We start from the raw sequence: 24410 nt of genomic DNA, 5'->3' as shown, positions 1-24410 counted from the left end.
TGTCTCCCCCTCTGCTCAAAATCCTTTAATGCATGCAACTCAAAGTAAAACCCAAAGTCCTGTTATCTCTCTGATCCCATCTCCTTCCACTCTCCTCCTTGCTTACTCTGTTCTGGCCACAACGACCTTGCCGTTCCTCAAACATACCAAGCATGCTCCTGTCTCAGGGCCTTTGCACTTGCTGCCTAGAAACTCATCCCAGATATTCACCCAGCATGTTCCCTCACTTCTTGCCAGTTTCTGCCCCAAGGTTACCTGACATGAATGAGGCCTTCCCTGACCATCCCACATAAAACAGTAATCTTTTTATAGATTGAATTGTGCCCCCACCTCCCACAAATGTGTGCTGGAATCCTAACCCCTATACCTGTGGATATAATCCTGTTTGGAAATAGGGTTTTCTTTATTATGTTAATCAGGCCATATCAGTGCAGGGTGTGTCCTAAATCTAATCACTTTTGAATTATAAAAAGATCAGAATAGACAGAGACACACACAGGGGAAGACACGTCCAATGTGAGAATCGACTTCAAGCCAAGGAACCAAGGAACACCTGGGGCTGCTGACAAGGAGGGAATCTACAATGCTGAGACTCTGATTTGGACTTTTAGTCGCCAGAACTGTTAGAAAACACATTTCTATTCTTTAAAATCACCCACTGTTAAAGCAGCACTAGGAAACTAAGACAAATCTGTACTTCCATCTCATCCCCTTAGCCCTGGCTGCTGTTGTTTCCTCTATAGTACTTACCACCATCTGATCTACTGCATAGTTATTTGCTTATTGACTGTCTCTTCCTCACCCTACACCAAAATGTAAACCCTGTGAGGTCATGAATTTTGTCTGTCTGATTCACTGTGTAATCCCCAGTGCCTTGCACATAGCAGATGCTCAATAAATATTTTTTAAATGAGTGAGTGGGATTTTGCTTTTAGGAATTTATTCTACAGATTTACTTGCTCAGGTGTACAAAGATGCATGTTTAAAAATATTTACACTATCGTATGCTCACAATCATTAGCCATTAGAGAAATGCAGATCAAAACTACAATGAGATATCATCTTACCCCAACAAGGCTAGCATTAATCCAAAAAACACAAAATAACAAATGCTGGAGAGGTTGTGGAGAGACTGGAACACTTATATACTGTTGGTGGAAATGTAAAATGGTACAACCACTTTGGAAATCAATTTGGTGCTTCCTTAAAAAGCTAGAAATAGAAGTACCATACGATCCAGCCGTCCCGCTCCTTGGAATATATCCTAGAGAAACTAGAGCCGTCACACGAATAGATATATGTACACCCATGTTCATCGCAGCACTGTTCACAATAGCAAAAAGATGGGAGCAACCTAAGTGCCCATCAATGGACGAATGGATAAAACAAACTATGGTATATCCACACAGTGGAATATTACACAATGATAAAGAACAATGATGAAGCTGTGAAACATCATATAACTTGGTGGAAGCTGGAACTTACTATGCTGAGTGAATTAAGTCAGTCACAGAAGGACAAATACTGTATAAGACCATTATTATAAGAACTCAAGAAAAGGTTTAAACACAGAAGAAAACATTCTTTGATGGTTACGAGGGTGGGGAGGGAGGGTGAGGGTTATTCACTAACTAGATAGTAGATAAGAATCATCTTAGGTGAAGGGAAGGACAGCACACACTATGGGGGAAGCCAGCACAACTGGACTAAACCAAAGCTAAGAAGTTTCCTCAATACAATCAAACACTTTGAGAAACAGAGTAGCAGGGATGCGGGGTCTGGGGACCATGCTTTCAGGGGACATCTAGGTCAATTGGCAAAACAAAGCTTATTAAGAAAATGTTCTGCATCCTACTTTGGTGAGTTGCGTCTGGGGTCTTGAAAGCTTGCAAGCGGCCATCTAAGATGCATCAATTGGTCCCAACCACTTGGAGTAAAGGAGAATGAAGAGCACCAAAGACACAAGGAAAGCATTAGCCCGAGAGACAGAATGGGCCACGTAAACCAGAGACTTCATCAGCCTGAGACCAGAAGAACTAGATGGTGCCCAACTACCACCAATGAACATCCTGACAGGGAACACAACAGAGGGTCCCTGATGGAGCAGTAGAATGATGGGATGCAGAATTCAAATTCTAGTAAGAAGACCAGACTTAATGGTCTGACTGAGACTGGAGGTGCCCCAGAAAGCATGGCCCCTGGTCTCTCTATCACCCCAGAACTAAAACAATTTCCAAGGCCAACTCTTCAGACAGGGATTGGACTGGACTGTGGGACATAAAGTGATACTTGTGAAGAATGTGCCTCTTACTCAAGTAGATACCAGAGACCAAAGGGATGCTTTCTGTCCAGAGGTAAGATGGGAAGGCAGAGAGAGGTAGGAGCTGGTTGAATGTTCATGGGGAATCAGGGGCGGAGGGGAGGAGTGTGCTGTTGCAGAATGGGGTGAGTGGTTGGGGTCTCATAACAATGTATGTAAAACAAAAAATAAAATAAAAAAAAATATGTACAGTATTGTAGGATTATTAGAAATAATGAAAAATTGGAAAAACTTAAGTATCTGTCATTAGAGACCCGCAGGAGGTGACTGCATCAGTAAATTAAGAGAAATCAAGATGATGAAATGCTAAGCAGCCTGAAAGTGACTGAGATACAGCTGTATGTACTGACATGGAATAATGACCATGATTTATTGCAGACTGAACAAAAAGTTGCAGAATACCGCATATCTGTATAAAATTTCTTTTTGTTTGAAAAAAATATATACATATATTGGTGAAGAATATTGACTATACTGTGTACTACAAAAAGAACAAAACAAATCAGTCTTTGAAGAACCACAACCAGAATGCTCCTTAGAAGGGAGGATGGCAAGACTTTGGCTTGTTTACTTTGGACACGTCATCAGGAAAGACCAATCACTAGAAAAGGACATCATGTTTGGTAAAGTCGAGGGTCAGCTAAAATGAGGGAAACCCTCAATGAGGTGGATTGACACAATAGCCACCACAATGGACTCAAGCATACCAACAATCATGAAGATCGTGCAGGACTGGGCAATATTTCTTTCTGTTACACTTAAAGTCACCATGAACTGGAGCCAATTTGAAGGCAATTAACAACAACAAAACATGTATACACACACACACGTAGGCATACACATATATATACATACACAAAAGGGTCTGGTAGGACACACCAAAGTGTTACCAATGTTTAGCCACTTCTGAGGACTGGGATTTGGAGGAGGATCAAAGGGGGACTATTCACTTTTTACTTTATACACTTCTATATTACATTGTTCAAATTTTTTACAGCATGCATAATTATCTTTATATCTAACAAAAAAATTATATTTAAATTATCTTTATATTTAACAAGCAACAAAAATATCCCTAAAAGAGTTGCTGGATGGAAGAAGGAAAGCAGAGGACCGAGTGAGGAAACCACTTGGCTCTGTCCCGGGAGGATGAATTCAGATCTCCGAAGAAGAAACCCACGCCTGTCAGCAGAACCCCAAAGGGCCCACCCCAGACCTCCTGACAGGCAGGAGGGACCCGAGGTTACCTCACTGAACAGGAAGAGACATGCTGGCAGTTAGGGACATCCTACAGGGAGGTACAGTGATGGCTATATTGAGACCGGAGATGTCTAATTAAGAGTTGTAACGACTTCTGTCATGTGGAAACAGCTGTGCTCTGGTGACAGGAGCACTGCCCTTTGCCAAAGAAAACTTGGCCAGCTCTGCCACTTCCTGCTCTGTGACTTGGGGTCTGTGACTGGACTTCTTTAGGCCTCAGTGTCTTTCTCTGAAAAGATGGAGGTAATCATAACTCCTCCACTGGAGAGTCGGGAGGTTTAAATGAGGTGCTTAACCTGTTGCTCCGATTCATGGCAACCCCACGTGTTACAGAGTAGAACTGCTCCATAGGGTTTTCTTGGCGGTAATCTTTATAGAAGCAGATTGTCAGGCCTTTCTTGTGTGATGCCACTGGGTGGGTTCAACCGCCAACTTTTAGGTTAATAGTCAAGCACGAACTGTTTGCGCCACCCAGGGAGCTCTTAAATGCGGTACAGTACTTATCCATTGCTACTGAGTCAAGTCTGACTCACAGCGACCCTACAGAACAGAGCAGAACTGCCCCATAGCGTTTCCAAGACTGTACTCTTTACCGAAGCAGACTGCTACATCTTTCTCCATTTTGGCTAGCAGCCACATGCTTAATCACTGCACCACCAGGGCTCCCTAAAGGAGGTACTTACTGGGTGCAAAATCTCCTAGTGCATTGGCATGTAGAAAGCAGTCATCATGTTCACTGGATGCTCTCAGAAAAGAACCAAGAAAACAACTCCCTTCTCATTTCAGGCAGAGACACAATGTGCTGTTAAGCACGGAGCCCCTCCAAGACCCACTGCCTGGCTTCAAGCCTGGCTTTGCTACGTGATCTTAGGCACGTTACTTAACTCCTCTGAGCCTCCACTTCCTTTTTCGTAAAATGGTAATGATAATAGTGGAGTCCCTGGGTGGTGCAAACAGTTAACGCACTCAGCTGTTAACTGAAAGGTTGGAGGTTTGAGTCCACCCAGCCATTGAAAACTCTATGGAGCAGTTTCACTCTGACACACATGGGGTTGCCATGAGTCGGAATCAACTCCATGGCAAATGGGTTAATGATAGTACCTGGCTCATAGTGTTTTGGGGAATTAAATCAACATGTGTAAAGTTTACAACAGAGTCTGGCAGATGGTAAGCACTCAATAAACGTTAATTTCATTATTATAGTTAAACTTGCATAAGATTTTGATATTGAAATGGTTAAGACCAGAATCCTGGAAATAGAATGAGGTGAAGTGGGTATTTGAGGGAGTTGACCAGGGCTTACTCATTTAATAGATTAAGAATATACTGATATAATACAGCTAACATTAATTGAATTCTCATTGTGCTAGGCACTGTTTAAGCACTTTATGTCAGTTAACTTGTTTAATCCTCATATCAATCCAATGAGGGAGGTACTATCACCATGCCCATTTTACAGATAGGGAAACAAAGGCACAAAGAGGTTAAGCAACTTCCCCAAGATCATAAAAAAACCCAGTTGCCATCCAGTCAATTCCAACTCATGGTGATTCCTATGTGTGTCAGGTAGAACTGTGCTCCATAGGGTTTTTGATGACTGATTTTTCAGAAGTAGATTGCCAGGTCTTTCTTCCAAGCCAACTTAAGTGGATTCGAATGGCCAGTCTTTCGGTTAGCAGCCAAGCGTGTTAACTGTACCACCAGGGACGCCAAGATCATACATCCAGTAAAAAGCACCCAGGCACTTTGGATCCTAAACTTATACCCTTAACCATTACTCCAGGTGACCTCCTTGTGTCTGCCAAGCAATTCTGCTCAGCAGATGTGCTAAGAAGCATCAGCCTTCCCTTCATCCTCAGAGCCCCAAGCTGTGCAGCACACAAAAAACAGGGACTTGGATAAAGCGCCAGCACAGGCCTTGCAGAGAAGGGAGGGGGCACATTCGCCTGGTTGGGAGATGGGAGGCTGGGGTCAGGGAAGGCATTGTGGAGGAAGCGGGGTTTAGTGGGATATCAGAAGGCAGAGATGTGAATGATACTGCCAAACCCAAAAGACATTGTAAGTTCTTATCTTCTTGGCTCCTCTGCAACATTTGACCTGTTGGCCATGATCTCCTTCTTAAAACTCTCTCTGCCTCATCAAGAACCTAGCTTCACTGCTTGGGAAACTTAATTACTCTCCTTCAGGTCAGCTACTAATTATTTGAAGTGTAGAAACTTGGGGAACTTAAAAGAAGGCTTTCAAAGTGGCACTTTCTCTTGATTGACATACCCATGGCATATATTATTACAAAAGATTTACATATCACTCACATTTCTGACGATAAGCTGGGAACTGGGAAGCAAGGGAAAAACAACCTGTCAGCAGCCGAAAGAGAGGTCAAAGTCCATCTGCTAAAGCAGGTGGATTTATTTAAGGTTCACTGTGGAAAGAGCATAGACTTTGGAGTCAGATAGTCCTAGATTTGAATGCTGGCTCCACCACTTACTACTTATGTAAACTTGAGCAGATTACTCAATTCTTTTGAGCCTCAAGTCCCTTATCTATACTATCTATGGGAATGATAGTACTTATGTCATAAAGCTGTTGTAAGGAATAATGAGACAATGCATATAATACTTTGCCTGGCAATTAACTGTTAAACAAAAATGAGTGACCATTATTATTTGATGACATCATTCTCTTCTGGTTTCCCAGACGCTGCAGGCCCTTTAAATGTTTATGTCCCCCAGGGTTCCATCTCTGTTTCACTTACAACTCTACAATTTCATCCAGAACCATGGATGATTCAACTACAACCCATGTGCTGATGACTCTGGAATTTTTCTCTCTAGCCCACTTCTTTCCCTGGAGCTCCAGACAGGCCTCTGAAAAACAATGAGAAGTCTTCTGGGAGTAATGGAGGGAGCAGACCCAAGGCACAGAGAGGCTCCTGGGGCAAGGCCATGTGTCCACTAGAGAGACTAGGGCCAGTCCATGCCAGCCTGGGACAACAGGGAAAGAAGCTTCCATACCTGTGCCTACTGAGTATAACTCCTGAGCAGGAATGAGTGAAGTGCTCTACCGAACTCTATGCTCTTCAGGGCCAGGGACTGTCTTATGCATCTGTATAGTGCTTGGCCCAGTGCCAGGCACATAGTAGGCACACACATCTGCTGAAGAGCACTAAAGGAACCGTTGAAATGGAACAGGATTTTAGAACACACATAGTATTGCAATCGGAGTCCCTGGGTGGTACAAATGGTGAATGTGCTGGGCTGCTAACCAAAAGGTTGGCGATTTGAGTCTACTCAAAGGCAGCTCAGAAGAAAGACTTGGTGATCTACTGCCCAAAAATCAGCCACTGAAAACCCTATGGAGCATAGCTCTATTCTGACTCATATGGGGTCACCATGAGTTAGGGTCGACTCAACAGCAACTGTTTTTTTTTTGTTTGTTTGTTTGTTTTTTCAGTATTGTAATCACAGACTTTTGAGTCACAGTCCAGGTACTATGTGATCTGTGGATATATTACTTAATTTTTCCAAGTCTGTTTTCTCATATAAAAAATGTGGACAATGTTAGTACTTGGCCTATGTTGTGCTAATTAAAAAGCATAACACACATAAAGAACTTAACACATGTCTGGCCAATTGTATACCCAATAATCATTAGTTATTATTGTTATTAAGGAGCCTGGTGGCACAGTGGTTAAAGTGACTGACTGCTAACCAAAAGGTTGGTGGTTTGAAACCAGCAGCAGCCCCACAAGAGAAAGAGTGGCAGTCTGCTTCTGTAGAGAACTGACTTAACAGCAGTGGGTTTGGGGTATTATTATTATTACTTGAAGGTGAGATTTTCAAAGAGTGGCATAGTAGAAACAGAGCTTTGAATTGGTTCTTTCTGGTTTAAACCCTTGCTGATAATTTGCATTTCTACCCCAGATATACTGAATCAGAATCTACAGTTTAACCAGATCCCCAGGTGATTCTCATGTATAATTCATTTTGAGAACCACGGCTCTACTGGTGGAAACCCTGGTGGCGTAGTGGTTAAGAGGTACGGCTGCTAACCAAAAGGTCAGCAGTTTGAATGCATCAGGCATTCCTTGGAAACTCTATGGGGCAGTTCTACTTTGTCTGATAGGGTCTCTATGAGTCGAAGTCGACTCGACAGCAGTGGGTTTGGTTTTGGTTTGGCTCTACTGGTGGTTCTCAGAATTCATCCCTAACCAGCAGCAGCAGCACAGCCTGGGAGCTTGTTAGAAATGCAAATTCTCAGCAGGGTTCAACCTAGAATAAACCGGTTCAAAGCCCTGAGTAGAAACCCTTGGCAGAGGGATGAAGGCAGCCAGGACACCCATCAGTACAAGATAGTAAAGAGAATTGCAATTTTTAAGTTAGATTCAGAACAAGGGAAAAAAACAAGGAAGGTATAGGTTCACTTTTGAGGCAAGATGGTAGAATGTTAATCAAGGGAGATGACAGAATTACACTACTCAATAAAAGTCAGTCTTAAATGAGAATAACTTCTAAATTACAAAAAATAAAATAAGCATCATTTGGAAAAGAAAGGAAAGGAAAGCTCAATAACACAGAAGTAGGAGAGTCAGTGAGCACCTCTCCTCTGTAAGTTGGCTATTGTCTCTAGGCTCAAAATTACGTCAGAGGGCATTCAAATAACTTGCAGATGTGATCAGTGTCTGTAATCTTGAGAACTTAGAAAAAATGCTTTCCCAGTCTTCAAAATGGGGTGTGTGTGTGCATGCATGCATGCAGTATGTGTGTGTGTGTGTGTGTGTTGAGGGAGAGTTGGGAGTGGATTCTGGGAATTGCTACCCACTGAGTTGAATGTCAATGACCAATTAAACAGATAGTTTGTGACCATTTAGAAAAGAAACTTGATTGCTAGGAGCCAGTTTGGGTTCACTTGAAACAAGGCATGTCAAATGAATTTCCCTTCCTTTTTAAAAGGGGTTTTATCAACTGGTGGAACAGTGGATTTGATTTTGATAAGGCATTCCATCTATGTAGTCAGCATTTATGAGCCACTTCCTGTGCCAGGTATATAACGATGAAAGGAGTTACAACCCTGTCAACAAGGTGGTGACCTCTACCCTGGATGGTAATGACATTAAGTGGCATCACAGCTGGTTGAATAACTATGCCCAAAGCCTGCAGATTAATGGATCAATGTCAGTTTTGAGGGATACTGGATGGCAGCTCTCATGGCCTGCTTTTGTTCATGTCCTGTTCAAAAATATTCTGATCAAAGACCAAGATGAAGACCCAGAAGATATGCTTATCAAACTAGCGCATGGCAGAGTAAGAGGGATGGCTACCAGGCTGGATAGTGGAATTCTGATTCAAAATGATCCAGGATGTTGGAATGAACAAGGTGACTGATAATAAAATCTAATTCAGCTTGAGGCTGCACAAGTATATTAAGTACCATGTTCCAATCAAGGAAAATAAAATCTTACAGTTCACTCTGGGAAGCCACAAAAATAAGGACACAGAAGACCCACGGTTTGCTGAGAGGTCTGGACACCATGTGAAAAGCCCATGAAGGGATCTGGAAAGGCATGAGAGTGGCCTTCACATATTAGGAGGGCTGACACAGGAAACAGAGAGTCAAGTTATTCTGAATTTTTCTAAAGAGAAGTATTGGGGCAAGTGGTTTCATGGGGAGTGGTTTCTTCTGGATATCAAGAAAAGACTCTAAGAGCTGGCTGCAGAACAGAATGGGATAGACGGTCAAGTAGTGATCCCCCCATCACCTTGGGTATTCAAACAGAGGCTAATCAACCTTGCAGTAAGAAACTGGACAATGGGAGTCCTCCCAATGCCCGGATTCCACCCTGCTTGGGGCCAATGAGTGACTCTCCTGACAGATGCTCACCAAGTTCTATGGTGGTTGGGACAAGCTGCTCAGGGAAGGCTTCCTGTAGGAGGTACTATCTGAACTAGGCCTTGAAGATGGAGACAGCCTTGACCCACTTCCATAGTTTGCCCAAAGCCAGCCCCACAGTGGCAGCAAGTGTGAAGACCAGGAGCTTACCATGAAGAAGGTGAGTGGGAAGGTGGAGGCCAAGATTTTTCTCTGGAGCAGAAATGATTCAGCAGATAAAAGGCCAGAAGAGGAGAAAGGGAATGTCGGTGGAGAGAGGGGGAATCAGAAAATCAGGCCAAAGAAGCAAACATTAATGGGTTCTAATGAGTGTAAGAGAAAAAGGAAGGGCAGGAAGGAAAGACCTGCAGGGAACCATCACCTTGCAGGCTTTTGCACTGCTCCTTAGCTGTATCCCACCCAGGATGAGAGCTTGTAAGAACTGGGAAGGGACCAGTGGGAGCACCTTGGTCAATGAGACAGATGAGAGAGCTGAGGGCCAGGGTGCAGCGGCTCATCCAAGGCCACCCAGGCAGTTGGGGAAAGGCTGGGGCTCGAATCCAGCCCTGAGAAGGATTCAACTCCCACCTTACCCCTTGCTAGCTACGTGACCTTGGGCAAATTACTTAGCCTCCCTGTGCCTCAGTTTCCTCATTTATAAAATAAAGATATAGGGCAGCTAAAGAATAAAAAGAGGTATATATGAAAAGCACTTAGAAAAGTGTCTGGCATAAAGTAAGTGCTATCTAATAGTTAACACTCAATTGCAATTAATATCAGAAGTAGTGGAAGGCTCTGAATTGTAGGGGGCCCTCCTCACTGCAGTGCTACATAATACTAATGGAGTTGCATTAACTAGGTAGGTCATTCACAACACATTGACCCCCACTGTGGGCGTAAGTCCCTCAGCTAGGGTTCTGGGGAGGAGATAAGCTCCCTTACTCTCAGGGTACTGGCAGAGGAGGGGATGCTCACAGGCCCAAAGCTGCAGTTACCTTCTCCCCAGGTGTGACGGAGATGCGCCATACGCAGTGCATGTGGGCAGAGTAGCCATTGGGGTACTCAGGGGAAGAGAAGTTGCCTGTGCTGTCTTGTAGGGTCTCTCCACAGGCTGTCAAGGAAAGGAAATTACTGGGAAATGGGCTGCAGGTGCAGAATCCCCCCACCCTCTGGCTCACCCAGCTCTGAGCCTTGGCATCCTCTAGGGGACAGAAGAATGGCTGAGGAGAAGAAGGAGTCTGGGAGTGTCCTGTCCCTTTAAGACCCACCCCCTCTCCTCACATATAAGCACATACCATCCTACCTCTCCTGGTCTAGTGCTGCCAGGGTAACCAACTGCCATGTTGTTAAGGCAACATGGGTTCCAGAGTTAAGGTCAAGCTCTGGTGTAAACCTACTCCTTTGGTGGGTCTGAACTCCACCTCACTCCCTTAGAACTGCTCTGTTCTCCCCCTTTTCTGCTCTCACTGCCCCTCATTCTCCAGACCTTCAGCTCCTCACCACTACCTGACCCTAGCGCCAGTTTGGTTCCTTGACTTGAACACTGTCCCTCCCTCTGTGCCCCCTCCTCCCAACACTAGGCAGCCTCCTTCATTCTCTAAGACTTACAGCTTTAACCTTCCTGGTGGCCCCAGGCCCTGGCCTCTGCCTCCCTCAGGCCCTGCCCTCTTCCCTTCCCTGGCCCATTCCTTCCTTGCACTGCGCTTGGAACACAAACCTGGGCACTTGTAGAGCTTGCGGGCCTGGGCAATGTCCCCCTTGCTGAGCCGGGTCCTCTGGCCGATGGGCGGCTTCACCCCGTTCACCTCATACTTGGGAACGATGGTGTCCAGGAAGATGCCCCTGGGAGGAAAAAGCCCAAACCCGGGTGACAGTCTGATGGATGGTGGCGTGCCTGTCTGTGCCCACAGGTCATGACCCTGCCTAAGCCCAGACATTCTTCAGCAAGGTCAGGGAAGGGTAGAGACGTCTCACCCTGTCATTAAGCTGCCCACTGACCAGCAGCTACCTTGCTCCGTGGCAGCCACACCAGGAACACTTTGGGAGGTCAGAGACATGGGCCTATGATACACTGGGGATCCCACTGGTGCCCCCCAGCCCAGTCAGGTCCCAACTCCCAGCCACAGAAGAGTTATAGACTCCTGGTCCATCTTGTCTCCCCCCAGCTGCCCCTCATGCTCATTCAGCCCTGACTGAACATCCCCCCGGACTACCCAGAACCAGTGCTTCACCCTGCTGGCACTGGCTGCTCTGACAGCACCTGGAACAAAGCCAAGGACAGGTTCCACCTCGGCCAAACCAGACTCTGGGGGCAGCCCTGCAAGCTCCCAGTCCGTTAGTGCCTCCTGCCCCCCACCAGTTCCTCCCGCCCCCCACCAGTTCCTCCCGCCCCCCACCAGTTCCTCCCTGTTAAATCCTAGGCATTTCCATCTGGGAGGAGCAGAATGAAGGGGAAACAGGCAGACCTCCACCTCCCCAGGGCCCCTGACTCACACCCAGCTGGGTGGAACACGGCAGGGGGTGGGGTAGGATGTGGTGGGAAATGTAAGGGTGGGGGGGGTCTGTGGGTGTGGGGACTGGAATGACCTCATCCCCCTTCCTTGGTCTCTGTTTCCTTAGGCCTGGAGGCAGAAAGAGTGGGGTCTAGAAGGAGGGACAGAGGAGAGGGAGGAGGGCCACTGTCTGGGAAAGCAGAGACAGTGGATGAGGAAAGAGTCACGCATGGGAAAGACCAGTTGGGAAGGAGTGTGAGGGCAGGGAGGGGCCATTTCCCACACTCCTTCAAGGAGAAGCTGGGCTCTCAGAATGGCTGTGGCTCTTTAGCAGTAGGTGGAGGTGGGCCGAGGTGGGCCCGCCTGGACACTGCAGCAGGCCTGGACTCCATTGTCGTGGCAGATAGCCAGAAGGCAGTCTTCCAGCAGGGCGCTGCTTTTGGTGGGTCTGGCTGTGACTGCTGAGAACCTGGGAATCAGCACCCTGACCACGGTGGGCCCCAGCATAGGGAGTAGGTATGTGTGTGTGCCTGTGAGTTGGGGGTGGGAACTAGTCCAGGGCAGGAGCTAGACTTTGTGGAAATTAGTCAATTACAAAAAGGCACCCCTTACAGGAGTACCAATTAGAAAAGTGTGCCCCCTTTGGCTGATATAGTCCCAGTGCCGTAGCACAAGAGTTGGCTTACAGGGTGGCTGAGTTTCAGCCTCGGCCAGGTATTCTGCATGTGCACAGTACTTGGTGAGGAACCCAGATTTTGTGAATCCCGTCTGCGATGGGCTCACATGAGGAAGAGGGCTCTAGGGCAGCCAGTACCCACAGATCCTCTGCTTGGGGACACAGGTGCCCAGAGGGCAACTCTTGTCATTGGTCACTACCTCAGCAGGGCAGGCTGGTGTGAAGCAGGGGGGCGGGGAAGAGAATGGCCTAGAGAGGGCAGGACTGGGCTGGTCCAGAGAGGTCCTCGCTCCATCTCTTACCTGGAGAACGTGTTCCGAGCGTAGTGCATGATGCTGTCAAAATCATAGGTCTCCCCCAGGGACTCCACCTCCTGGAACTCCATCTTCAAGAAGTTATACTCCTGCCCTGCGAAGATCAGCAAAAGGGTGTGGGGGAGGGGGAGAGAGGGGCGGGTTTGTGTGAGATGTAGTGCCATCTTTTCTGAGTTGGAAATGGGGTCCTCCTGTACCTGAGAAGTGTCCTCCCCCACCTGAGGGTCAGGGAGCAGCCAAGAGAAGCCTGGGGGGAGAGGAAGGGAGGGTCTCTAGAAGAGTCCTGTCCAGCAGAGGGGTGAAGTGAATGGAGGACTTTCTGCAGGAAAGGCTCAAAGGAATATGGGAAGGAAGTACCCATTTCTAGAACCACAGCCTGGAAGGAAGCAGTGAAGAAAGGAAGAGGTCTGGAGGAGAGAGGGAGGAAACAGAAAGGGTGGGGAGAGAGATAAAAAACAAAATAAAACAAAAAAGAGTTGCCATAGAGTCAACTTCAACTCATAGCAACCCCATGTGTGTCAGAGGAGAACTGTGTTCCATTGCGGATCACCAGGCGTTTCTTCCAAGCCACCTCTGCTTAACCGTTGGCACCACCCAGGGACTCCAGGGGAGGCAAATAGTGAGGAGAAAGAAGCGAGTAAAAAACTCTTAGAGGACAGAAGACTGCATAAAGATGAGAAAGCCGTGCCATGGTATCCAAGGTTGAGCTGACCACACCCCCAACCCTGCCCTGGAGGCCGTCTGGTTCTGGCTACTTATGCTGGCCCCTGTGTCCTGGACCAGGAACTGTCCAGGACCCCAGAGTAGCTCCACAACTGATTCTCAGTCCCTGAGCCTCAGGGATGGAATGTGGACCCACCTGGGCCAAGGGCAGGGGCTGCGACTGCCCAGCCTGCTGCATCTATAATGCTGAGTTGACCAAAACCAAAGGTGATATCTCTGGGGAGCAGCCCCGGTTCCTTTCAGGGGCCCTGGAGGTGGCGGCTGGGGCAGGAGCCACGCACAGGGGAGGAGGGCGGAGGGTGAGCAGCGCGTACCTGGCTGGATGTTCTCGCGCACGATGGAGACATGGCGATCCCGGTCCGGCCGAGTGTGCTCATGCCAGAAGCCAATGACGTGGCCCAGCTCATGGACCACGATGCCGAACTTGTCGCAGTTCTTCCCTATGGAGATGGCCTGGGGGCCTCCGCCGCGACGACCCACGTAGGAGCAGCACCTGGGGGGCGGGACCAGCTCAGGGGGGCGGTCCCGAGCTGGGGGAGTGCATCCACTCAGGGGCCGGGCGAGGCTTCCGGGGCAGGTGGGAGCGGAGGGGCCGGGAAGGGACCTGAGTATAGAACGCCCAGGCTGGAAGCTATGTGTTGGGGTCATAGTCACATCAAGGGACAGTTCATGGGGAGATGCCCAATGGCAGGAGGGGACAGATCCAGGGCTGTGCCCCGCTGGGGGCAGCTGCAGTGTGCAGGGCGAACACGGGTTGGGGCGATGCCTGCGGGTGCAGTGCCCAGGGGCCCCTGCTCACCCGCAGGGTCGATAGGTGAATACAATATAGCTGTCCTCATCTGTGCGCTCCAGGAAGGTGACACAGGTGTGCTTCTCCCAGTGTCTCATGGCCTGCCGGAAGACTGCCCTCTGGCTACCTGCCAGGACAAAGGAGGCCAAGCTATCACAGTGTCCAGGTGGGCCCACCTAGACCCACCTCCACCCACCGCTAAAGAGTCACAGCCATTCTGAGAGCAGACTGCATGAAAAGGAACTTGGGGACAGAGAGGCAGAAGGTATCATGCAGACCGCCGTGGGACAGGGCTGCCCCAAGTCTGCCTTCTGTGCTCCCCTGCCAGGGCCCACACTCACCAGTGAAGTTTCCCCCAATGACAAAGGGGATGACCCCATCGGGCCACACTCGTTCTGGTCTGGACGTTGCTGCCCGCCGGCTCCGGGACCTGCCTCTCCATCTCCCACGGGCTTTCCTTTGAGGCTGCCCAGTAGCACTCTGGCAGTTAGGAATGGAAGAGTTTCCTGGATGTGAAGGAGGAAGACATTGGTAGAAAGTGGGGGGAGGGGAGGAGGAGGAAAGCAAACTAATTGAAAAAGTGAGCAATGGTGTTTTCATTTCCTAGGAACTACAAGGGACCTGGGGGGATCCGAGATTAGGAGGATGTGCCTTTCTCATTTTATAAACCTCATTTGTGGAGTATACAGAACTTTATGTCTTCTTTTGTTGTTGTATGCCACCAAGTCGATTTCAACTCATAGCAACCCCATGTGTGATAGAGTAAAACTGCCCCATTGGGTTATCTAGGCTGTAATCTTTATAGGAGCAGATGGCCAGGTCTTTCTCCTGCAAAGCTGCCGGGTGGGTTTGAACAGCCAACCTTTCAGTCAGCAGCCTAGCACTTAACCGTTGTACCACCAGGGCTCTTTATGTTTTCTTTAACGATCCCCAAATACCTGTTCTTGTTTGATACATCAGCTCTGTGGGATGGACAGATGCAGAAACTAAGCCCAAAGAAGTGATTTGTTCTCAGTCACATGGTGGGTCAGTCATGACCCCAGGTGATCAAATCCCTACATGCTGTTTCCCCCTTGCACTTGCTTACTAGTCCCCCATTAAGGTCAAGGTCACCCTCCAATGCCAGTTGCTCTCTGGGGTAGTTTGACCTTTATCCACTGGCTACTCATGCAGGATCTCTCTTATGCTGGACAGGACAACTGCCTGGTACCACCAGTGTATGCTGAGAACAGGACCTGGTGAGAATCCCTGCCCTTTGGCAACGACAGAGCTACATGCGGGCAGGACTGTGTCCTGGTCATCAGCTTTGATAATGACCAGCCTCTACCCTACCACAGAGTAATGCGAAAACTAGAAAGAACTGTCCCTGCCCCTAGGCCCTCGTTCTTCCCATCCCCTCCCCAATCGCAAGTCCCAGGTGGCCTGTTCGGTACTTGGACCACAACCAGAGCTAAGAAGGAACAATCTTGGCCTGGAAGAGCTTTGAGATCCTCTGGGGAGAGAGACATAGAAACAAATAGCTTCAGTATGGTGTGGTAATTACACTAACACTGTAAGCACAGAGTGGAGAGGAGGCACAGGAAATGGAGACATAGTCATGTCTGGGGCAATCAGGGAAGATTTCACAAGAGAAGCTCTTGACATGGGCCTTTAAGGATGTGTAGAAGCTTGAAAAGTGGAAGCAGAAGGAGAAGTCAGGAGGAATAACATGTTGGGGGAAGAGACTTGGATTTGGAATGAGAAGGCTTGGATTTCAGGCCCAGCTCTGACACTGACTAACGTTGTGATCTTGGACAAGTCACTTTACCTCTGTGAGTCTTAGTTTCTGTATTTGTAAAATTCGAGTTGTCCTAACACCTACCCTTGAAGGTGGTTGAGGACAGTCAAGTTAGATAATGCTTTTGAAAGTGCTTCATAAACTGTAAGCAGAAAGGATGTCAGTTCTTAGTTCCTGGGTATGTCTACACTAACTACTCCTCTGGGGAAGGGATAAAGGTATCCCAGGGTGAAGACAGGCCCTTGCGCTGGGTTCAAGTTAATGGCCTCTGTCCATGAACCACAACTTTTCTTGTGGCTGGGAGCAGGGAGGTTCCTGGTTTCCCCAAGTCTGGAACTCATTCCCAGGGCATAGGAAGGCTGGTCCATACCCAGTGTACCTGAAGCTTTGATGGAAGAACGATGGATTGCATGCTGTCTGAGTTCCGCAGCCTGCTGCACCTGGAAGGCCCTCAAGTCCTCTTCGTCCAGGGCAATGTCACCAAGAAAGGCAGCTGGAGAGAAGGAGAGACCAGGGGCTGAGTTAGTGTTCCTACCAAGGCTGAGTGCAGTGTGCTTACAATCCTAACCCTGTGGGCACATACCCACAGCCCCCACAGCAACTCTAATGTTCAAGTCCCATTTGAGGAGGAATCAAGAGAATGGCAGGGAGGGATTGGCCTTGAAGATCTCTTGGGAAACTCATGCCCACTTTTTAGCTAGAATCCCAGCAAAGCTGATGCCCAGCCCCCAGCAGACTGTTAGCTCCAAGAAGGCACAGTTGCATCATTTATTCCATCTTTCTTCAACAAATACTTAGTAAGCACCTACTGTGGGGCAGGTGTTTGCTGTACTTTGGAGGCTTGAGTATTGCTATGATGCTGGAAGCTATGCTACCAGTATTTCAAATACCAGCAGGCTCACCCATGGTGGCTAGGTTTCAGTGGAGGTTCTAGACTAAGATAGACTAGGAATAAAGGCATGGTGATCTACTTCTGAAAAGTAGCCAATGAAAACCCTATCACTCACAATAGAATATTGTCTGATATGATGCTAGAAGATGAACTCCCTAGTTTTGAAGGCGCTCAAAATACACAGTGGCCACAACAATGGACTCAAGCATACCCATGATGGTGAAGATGGCACAGCACCAGGCAATGTTTCGTTTGCTGTACATGGAGTCGCTGTGAGTCGGAGGCAACTCAATGGCAACTAACAACAACATGGGCCAGGTACTATTACAGTGATTAGCAAAACAGAGGAGCTAACATTCTAGTAAGGGAAAACCAACCATAAACAAGTAAATGAATACTGAACTAGAAAATTCCAGATAGTGATGGGTGCTATAAGAAAATAAAATGAGGTGAGATGATGGAGTGTCTACTTCGTGTGCCTATGACCCCTGGTACTGTGCTAAGCATGTTGTGTTCACTCAACAAATGCTGTTTTAATTAAATTGAGGGGAGGATATGAATAAAAATTGGAGCAGAAAGTCATATTAGGGAAACTGAGACAAATAATGGGAGCTTTCCAGCGGGATGAAAAGGTTTAACAGTTCTCAAGTGATGCCTGTTCTGAGTCTTAGGGTCCCCTCTCTGGAGGAAGAGGCTCTGGGGGAAGACAGCTTCCCTAATAGGCCATTTAGATTTCTGGAGCCGGGAAGAGATGTTTCTGGAGAGATGGGCTGAACAGTCTGTCTTCTTTTTGAGAAGTCTGGAGCAAGAGGAAGCAGAGGCCATAGAGCTGACCACTCTGGAAGGAGCTCAGATGGGAGCTTCATGCTGGGCTGGGGTGGGGGAGGCGGAGGCTGAGCCGGAGGTGGGAGCAGAGAGCTGCTTCCCTGCAGCTCCACCCACAGCAACATCTGCTTCTCATCCTGGAGTGCTACACAGCCCTGGCGGTCAGCATTACACAAATTGTTTTAACCTTGAGGCCTTACACACAGGTTTCTCCTCCCCAGATGGCCCTACTGGGTGGACACACAGACTTACTTCATCACACACAGAATACGACAGTTGGTCAGTGTTCCTCAGACATATGGTGATATCCGCACCCATGCCATCAAACACAGAGACATCCTGCACACACAAACAGTGCCCAGCACAGCACTTCCATGCGTAAAGCACTCAATAAATGTTTGAATGAATGAAGTACCACGATATTCTTCTGGTCTGCAAATACATGCCCAAACAGAGACACATGCTCATATGTAGATGTGACCTAGACACTGATCAACTGAACGTGGGAGTGACTTCAGCAGTCACCTAAGCCAACCTTCCATTTTACAGATGAGGAAACTGAGGTCCAGAAGGAAAATGATTTAATCAAGACCACACTTCTAGTCACTGGAAAAGGTGGACTGATAACTCAGACCTCCCGATTCCCAGTCTAGTGCTCCTTGCACTCGAGTCCATTATCTCTCTAGAACCCACACGTAAATACGTATACACAAAAACAGATACTCACCCAGACACACACATCCACAAAAAAATACACATGCAGTCACAGGCAGTCCTAAAAAAACACACACACAAGTTCCAACACACAATTTCAGGAACAAACTAACACCAAACTCTGGACCCACTAAGCCAATAATAGTAGCAATAATGGTATATTACGTACATGTCTGTTGAAATTCATGTGGCGCTTTCCAGTTTACAAAGTGCTTTCACATTAATGAGTTCATTTAATCCTGGCCCACCCACAACATGCCCAATAAGCCATACTCTACCCCATGCAGTTGCCTAGGAGTGTCCCATTACAAACTCTTGGAGAGATAACCTGATGGCAAGATTCCAGACCACATCCCTATCTTTAGAGATCGGAACACTTGCATTTAGAGAGAGGAAATGACTTACTCAAGGTCACCAGCAGGTAAGTGGCTCAGAATCTCTTCCACCACATAAAAAGACTCTCTTACTTCAAATGCCAGCCTCAGTGGCCTTGGCTCAGCAACTGATGGGACAGCAACAGAAGACATTTCTCAGCTGACATGCAAGAGTGGCCTTAGCAAGGATATGGGATAAAAGATGCACTCTGAGGATGTGGTGGTGGGCTTTTCGATGTCAACATTCACGCCAGTGCACACGTGCCACATGAGCACCCCCACGCCTTTGCACACTTGCACAGACACTGCACCTCCAGACTCACATGCACACCCACAGGCATCACCATATATACACATGTGGCTGGACATTTGGACTCGTCTTTGGACATAGCAGCAAAGAATAAGGTCTTTGGAGTCAGACAGACGTGTCTTTGAATCCCAACTTGCTACTACTAGCTGACAAGTCATATAAACTCTTCTAAACATCAGTTTTCTCACACGTAAAAAGGGGCTAATAATAGAATCTGTCTCTTAGGATTACTGCATGAAGTAAGCCATGGAAATAAAGCACCTAGCACAGAACCTGAAGCATAGTCAGCACCCATTAAATGGCCATTTTTATCCCAATAACAACCCCTAAGCTCAAGTTCACCGCTATACTTTCCAAGGGCATGCTGGTTCACCCACACTTGCCTCCTGGATGAGTGAAGCTCTGGGTGATGAGAACCAAAACCTCAAATTCCAAGTATGGAGGCCACAAAACTCCGCTGGCCTGTGGACCAGGGTAGTGTGGAGGACAGGGCAAGTAGAAGGCGGAACAGGCCTGGGGCCACAGAGCTCATCTGCAGAGTGAGCGGGAGCCCTGTGGTGGGGATGTCATGGCTGAAGAATGCATGGGAACAGAGTCAGGGTGGGAAGAGATGGGTGGGCAGGAGACCGTATGGCCCAGGCACTGGGCCTGAAGACCTGCCCCTTTGGGATTCCCTCTTGGGAAGATAGGCAATCTGGAGACTCTATGATGCTTCTCCTTACCCGGAAGGAAGCCCCGGGGTCAGGGTCAGGGTCAGGGTAGTAGTTGTTTTCAACACAAGATCAAAAGTTTTTGTTTTGTTTTCCGGCTGTAAATGATCCAGGAGCACTCGTAGCTGCTGCACAGCCAGGCCAGAGCAGGAGAGGAAAGAAGGGAGAGAGTCGGACCCGGAGTGCCTCCAGCCTGGGGAAGAGTCTTTCTCCTCCAGGTCAGCCTCTGGACCCCAAAGTCTCCTTCCCCAGGGCATGGTAAGGCATCACCAGCTTGGGTGGGGGGGAATGGGAGGAGCCTGGCCAGTGTGATACAGCCCCACAAGGCCATGTGTACAGCATACACATTCCTATCACACAAATGCAAGCTTCTAGCTGGCGAGGACACACTCAAGCTCCCGAATATAAGCAAATGTACTTAATTAATCACATGTGTACATTTAACACATAGGTGCATATTTGCATGCACACTTGCATGTACTCGGGCGTACCCACATGCACAGTTGAACAGACTTGCCCAGAAAGCTGGGACATACCCACAATTATACAAGCACACGCACTTGGCCACTTCCTTGTCCAAGCCCTAGTGCTTTCAAACACACAAATCACTGCATGTTCACACCACATCTGCAAAGGACACACCACCACCCCCAAAAGGAGAAGGATGCCCTTAGAATGGGCAGGGGCTAGAGAGACAGAGAGATTGCCCAAGCCCTCCTGATATCACTTAGGAGGTCCTTAGTGGCCTGAGGAGTGATATTCTGAAGAAACTAGAATTCGTAGAGTGCCTTCTTCCTGGGGGGTCTCATTGGTCTCCCTCCATCTGGAGCCCAAGGAGATTTTAAGTCTTCTCCTCCTCCCCTGGGGCACCTAAAAGAGAAGGTGACTCAGCAGGGGCATAGGTGGGTGGGATGACTCATCCAGTGTGTCTGGAGGGGGAATGTGGTCTGGCGAGAGAAGGGATGAGAGAAGGGATCGTTTCTCAACCTCCAGGGCTCCTAAAGTCCAAACCTGAGCCCCGAAGCCCCTGGGGTGAGGATGGTGAGGAGGGATGGGGAGCTACTGCTCCACCTCACACCCTGCAGGCCTCTGAGCTGTCAGCTGAGGTAGAGATGGAAGCAAGGTCCTCACTGGTGGCTCAGGATCAGCCCACATGGGCTTCTCTGCTCTGGGATCAACGGTGTCCCAGTTCCTGCCTCCACAGTCTCTCCTAGAGCCCTGAGATAACTGGCAAGTCAGTTTCTGCATCAAAGCAGCTGGGCTGGCCAAACAATGGGGTCCTAGGGAAGGAGACCCTCAAAGGTTTAGCATCCCAATGGACAAGAAATCAGGGCTTACTTGAAATCAACAGGGCAAGGGCAAGAAAGAGAGGGCTTGGTGGAATCAACTCTGAACACACAGACCTGCTTGGCTTCCTGCCTATTATTCTGTTCTTGGCTGAGAAAATCCAGGGACCTCCCCAGGGTCTCAAGGGTCTTCATTTTGCCCTTACTGCAACAGTAACCAAACTCTAATAGTCATAGCAAGAGGCGACTTCAAATGAAGGGGCTATCATCAGAGCAAACTGAGAGATTCCAGGTAAGCCAGGTAGTCAATGGGGTTTTCATTCCTGGTCCTTGGTCTGGGTAGAGGCAGAGGAGAAAGCTGGAGAGGGGCAAGTAAGCAGGGCAGCAGGCATCCAAAGGAAGTAGAGCCAGGCACTGTCACCCATATATCCAACATCTGGAGAGCAGGTCTGCAGAAGGGGCAAGAAGCAAAGGCAAGCAGGAGAAGACAACACAAACTCAGAAGAAAGCCTGTGGACCTTTGGCTTGAGGGCAACAGTGTGGGGTCTTAAGGAGTCAAGGTGGAGGAAGGCAAAGCTCAGCAGAGGTGCATGTGGGTGAGAGCCTGGGAATACATGCATGCCTGAGTTCCCTCCAGACGTGGGCAATGGGTCTTGAGCATCAATCATGTGCAGGAGGGAGGCCTGGCCTGACCCTGAAGCTTGGTCTTGTCAGGCACTAGGGCCCTAGAGCCACCCTCATGCCTGGCCCAGCTCCTCACCAGCCTCACTTCACCCTTGTGGAAAGCTTTCTCCAGAACTGCTGTTTGAAGTTCCAACTCAGCCAGCTCCACCCTAGCATGAAATCTGAGACTGGGGATAGAGCCCTCAAACTTTCACTGCTCCGAAAATCACTCCAATTTCAATCTAGAAGTGAAATACATCAGATTGGCTTCCTACCCATTCTTTAAGGCCTTGTGCCAGCCCCGCCTCCTCCATGAAGACTCCCCAAACCTCCCCAGCCTACTATGCTGACTTTTTCTCTGCCACACCACCATCCAGGGCTGCCGAGGGGGCAAGGAGCTCCTTTAGCCTTTAAGGTCTTTCCCTCTAATTTGGTACTTAACACACACTGGTTTATGCCGTTGGTTCTGCCTGTATGTGTCTTGTCCCCCTACTAAACTATAAGCTCCATGAGGGCAGGAGCCATGTTTTATACTTCTCTGTATCACTCACAGCATCAAGTAAAGTCCCTGGCACATATTAGGCATTTGGTAAATGTAGATTAATTGGATAAATAAGTGACACAAAGACAGAGCCAGGGCGTCATAACCTGTTCCTGAAAACCTCAAAAACAAACAAATAAAGTGAGGGTCTGAGGCGAGACACAGAAAACAGAGGGTAGGCAGCCAACATTTATTTAGTACTTACTGTGTGTTAAGCACTAATAAGTGTTTTTATATGTCCTCCTATTTAATCCTTACAACCACTCTATGTGTTATCAGATCTGTTTTACAGGTGAGAAAACCAAAGTTTACAGATGATAATTAACATTCCTAAGGTGGTACAGCTAATGAGTAGGATCCAGGATTGAAACTAGGTGGCCTGCATATAACGCTCATGCTCTGTCTACTTAGCCTCGTGTCCACCCCAGGCACCCAGCGAGAAAGATGATGGCTAACATCCTGGTTTACCCATAGCCCAGGGGGGAGGTGCAGAAGGAAAGGATGAGGGGCTTGGCTTGTCCCCCTCCCACTGTGAAGGGTCTCCTATTCCTGCAGTTTGCTATTATCCATTCACCCAAAGAGGGAGTGAAGGAAAGGAGAGTCCTTGAACAGGGTCCCCAGGGTCAGGCACTCCATTCTAGAAACTGTACCACAGACCGTGGCTCTGGCTATTTGGAGCCTGAAGTCAGAGGCAGGAAGTGGAGAAAAAGTTCTGCTATCTTGTGCCCTCTGTGTGCTCTTGTCCCAGGCAGCCTGCTCAGGGTCATTCGGTCAGGCAAATGGCCCAAATGCCTGGCCATCTGGTCACTACAGGGGGTTACACAAGGTCTTCACGGACAAAGAACACACACACATAGACACAAACACACACTCCAGGGGCTCTGACCTAGGCTAATTAGCCTCTGGTGTCTATGGGGTGAGAGAACTGATACAGAGTATCTGAGTTGTCTTTGTGTTTTTCCTCCTTTTCCACCTCAACTTCGCCTTGGTAAGGGCCTCCTGGCACATAGGGGAAAAGATAAGCCTCTTCTGGGCTGGCTTCTCTGACTTTGACAGCTGCCTCCTGGATCCCAGAAAGCTGCTGCTGCCAGTCAGGGACTATGGGATACCCAAGGAGCACTGTCTCAGGGGATCACGTGAAAAACTTTCTTCTTCCACTTGGGCTAGGCTGGGGGCCTCCAGAGACGGCTCCTTGGATGCGCAGGCCTCCCCACACCAGGCTAGACAGATGTGCAGCCCCAGGGCAGTCAAGACGAACAGACAGGACTGTAAAACACCAATGTTCTGGAGTAGGAGATGAGAGAGAAGGAAAAAGTGCACACACAGACACTCTCTCTCCGGAGTTTGGCCAGAAAAGTTTCCTCTAGGGGGAAAAACCTCTTTGCCCCGCTGGTTTCTCTCAGGGACCCAGGGAAATTTCTCCAGGAATTCTCTCCGGAGACAAGAGGCAGCGGCAGCGGCTTCCACAAACAGCAGCAAAACTTCAGTCTCAAAAGTGCCCCAAACTTCCCCCTCCCTCTCTCCCTCGTTCTTTTGTTCCCCACTGCATTGCCAACCAGGCAGCTCCCGGCTTCCCACACTGGACTGTCCTCCCCCAAGCCCAAACCCTAAACCCAGCCCGCGCCTCCCGGCCGGGCCTGCCCGCGCCCCAGCCCCTCGCACCCGGGCCGGCCGGTGGGGGTGGTGGGGGTGCTTACCCGCCTTGCAGGGGTCTTTGTAGTTGAGGGGCTCCGACTCGTCCTCCTCTCCCAGGTCATAGGTGTAGTCGGCCAAGTCCAGCGGCCGGCCCGGGCGCGGGAGCAGCAGCAGCAGCAGCCAGAGCAGCAGCGGCAGCGGCAGGCGGGCCACGCCGGGCATGCTGGCGGACGCGGCGGC

The 24410-nt window shown here is 48.6% G+C and overlaps 1 protein-coding gene across 2 annotated transcripts in view; it reads right to left on the bottom strand.

Annotated features, from left to right (window-relative positions):
• The window catches only part of BMP1 (bone morphogenetic protein 1), a 48146-nt gene extending 23754 nt beyond the window's left edge, over window positions 1–24392 (bottom strand). For both annotated transcript variants that reach the window (XM_004382116.2, XM_004382117.1), the window contains exons 1-8: window positions 24233–24392; window positions 16600–16713; window positions 14785–14949; window positions 14453–14570; window positions 13968–14146; window positions 12919–13024; window positions 11166–11290; window positions 10444–10559 (exon numbers count right to left, since the gene is read on the bottom strand). In XM_004382116.2, the coding sequence (XP_004382173.1) occupies window positions 10444–10559; window positions 11166–11290; window positions 12919–13024; window positions 13968–14146; window positions 14453–14570; window positions 14785–14949; window positions 16600–16713; window positions 24233–24392 (1083 nt within the window). The remainder of the gene's footprint in view (window positions 1–10443; window positions 10560–11165; window positions 11291–12918; window positions 13025–13967; window positions 14147–14452; window positions 14571–14784; window positions 14950–16599; window positions 16714–24232) is intronic.
• Between the last annotated feature and the right edge of the window lie 18 nt (window positions 24393–24410).

The sequence above is a fragment of the Trichechus manatus genome, unplaced genomic scaffold, assembly GCF_000243295.1.
Source record: "Trichechus manatus latirostris isolate Lorelei unplaced genomic scaffold, TriManLat1.0 scaffold00090, whole genome shotgun sequence".
NCBI classification, from domain to species: domain Eukaryota; kingdom Metazoa; phylum Chordata; class Mammalia; order Sirenia; family Trichechidae; genus Trichechus; species Trichechus manatus.
This window is presented reverse-complemented; position numbering and strand designations above follow the sequence as displayed.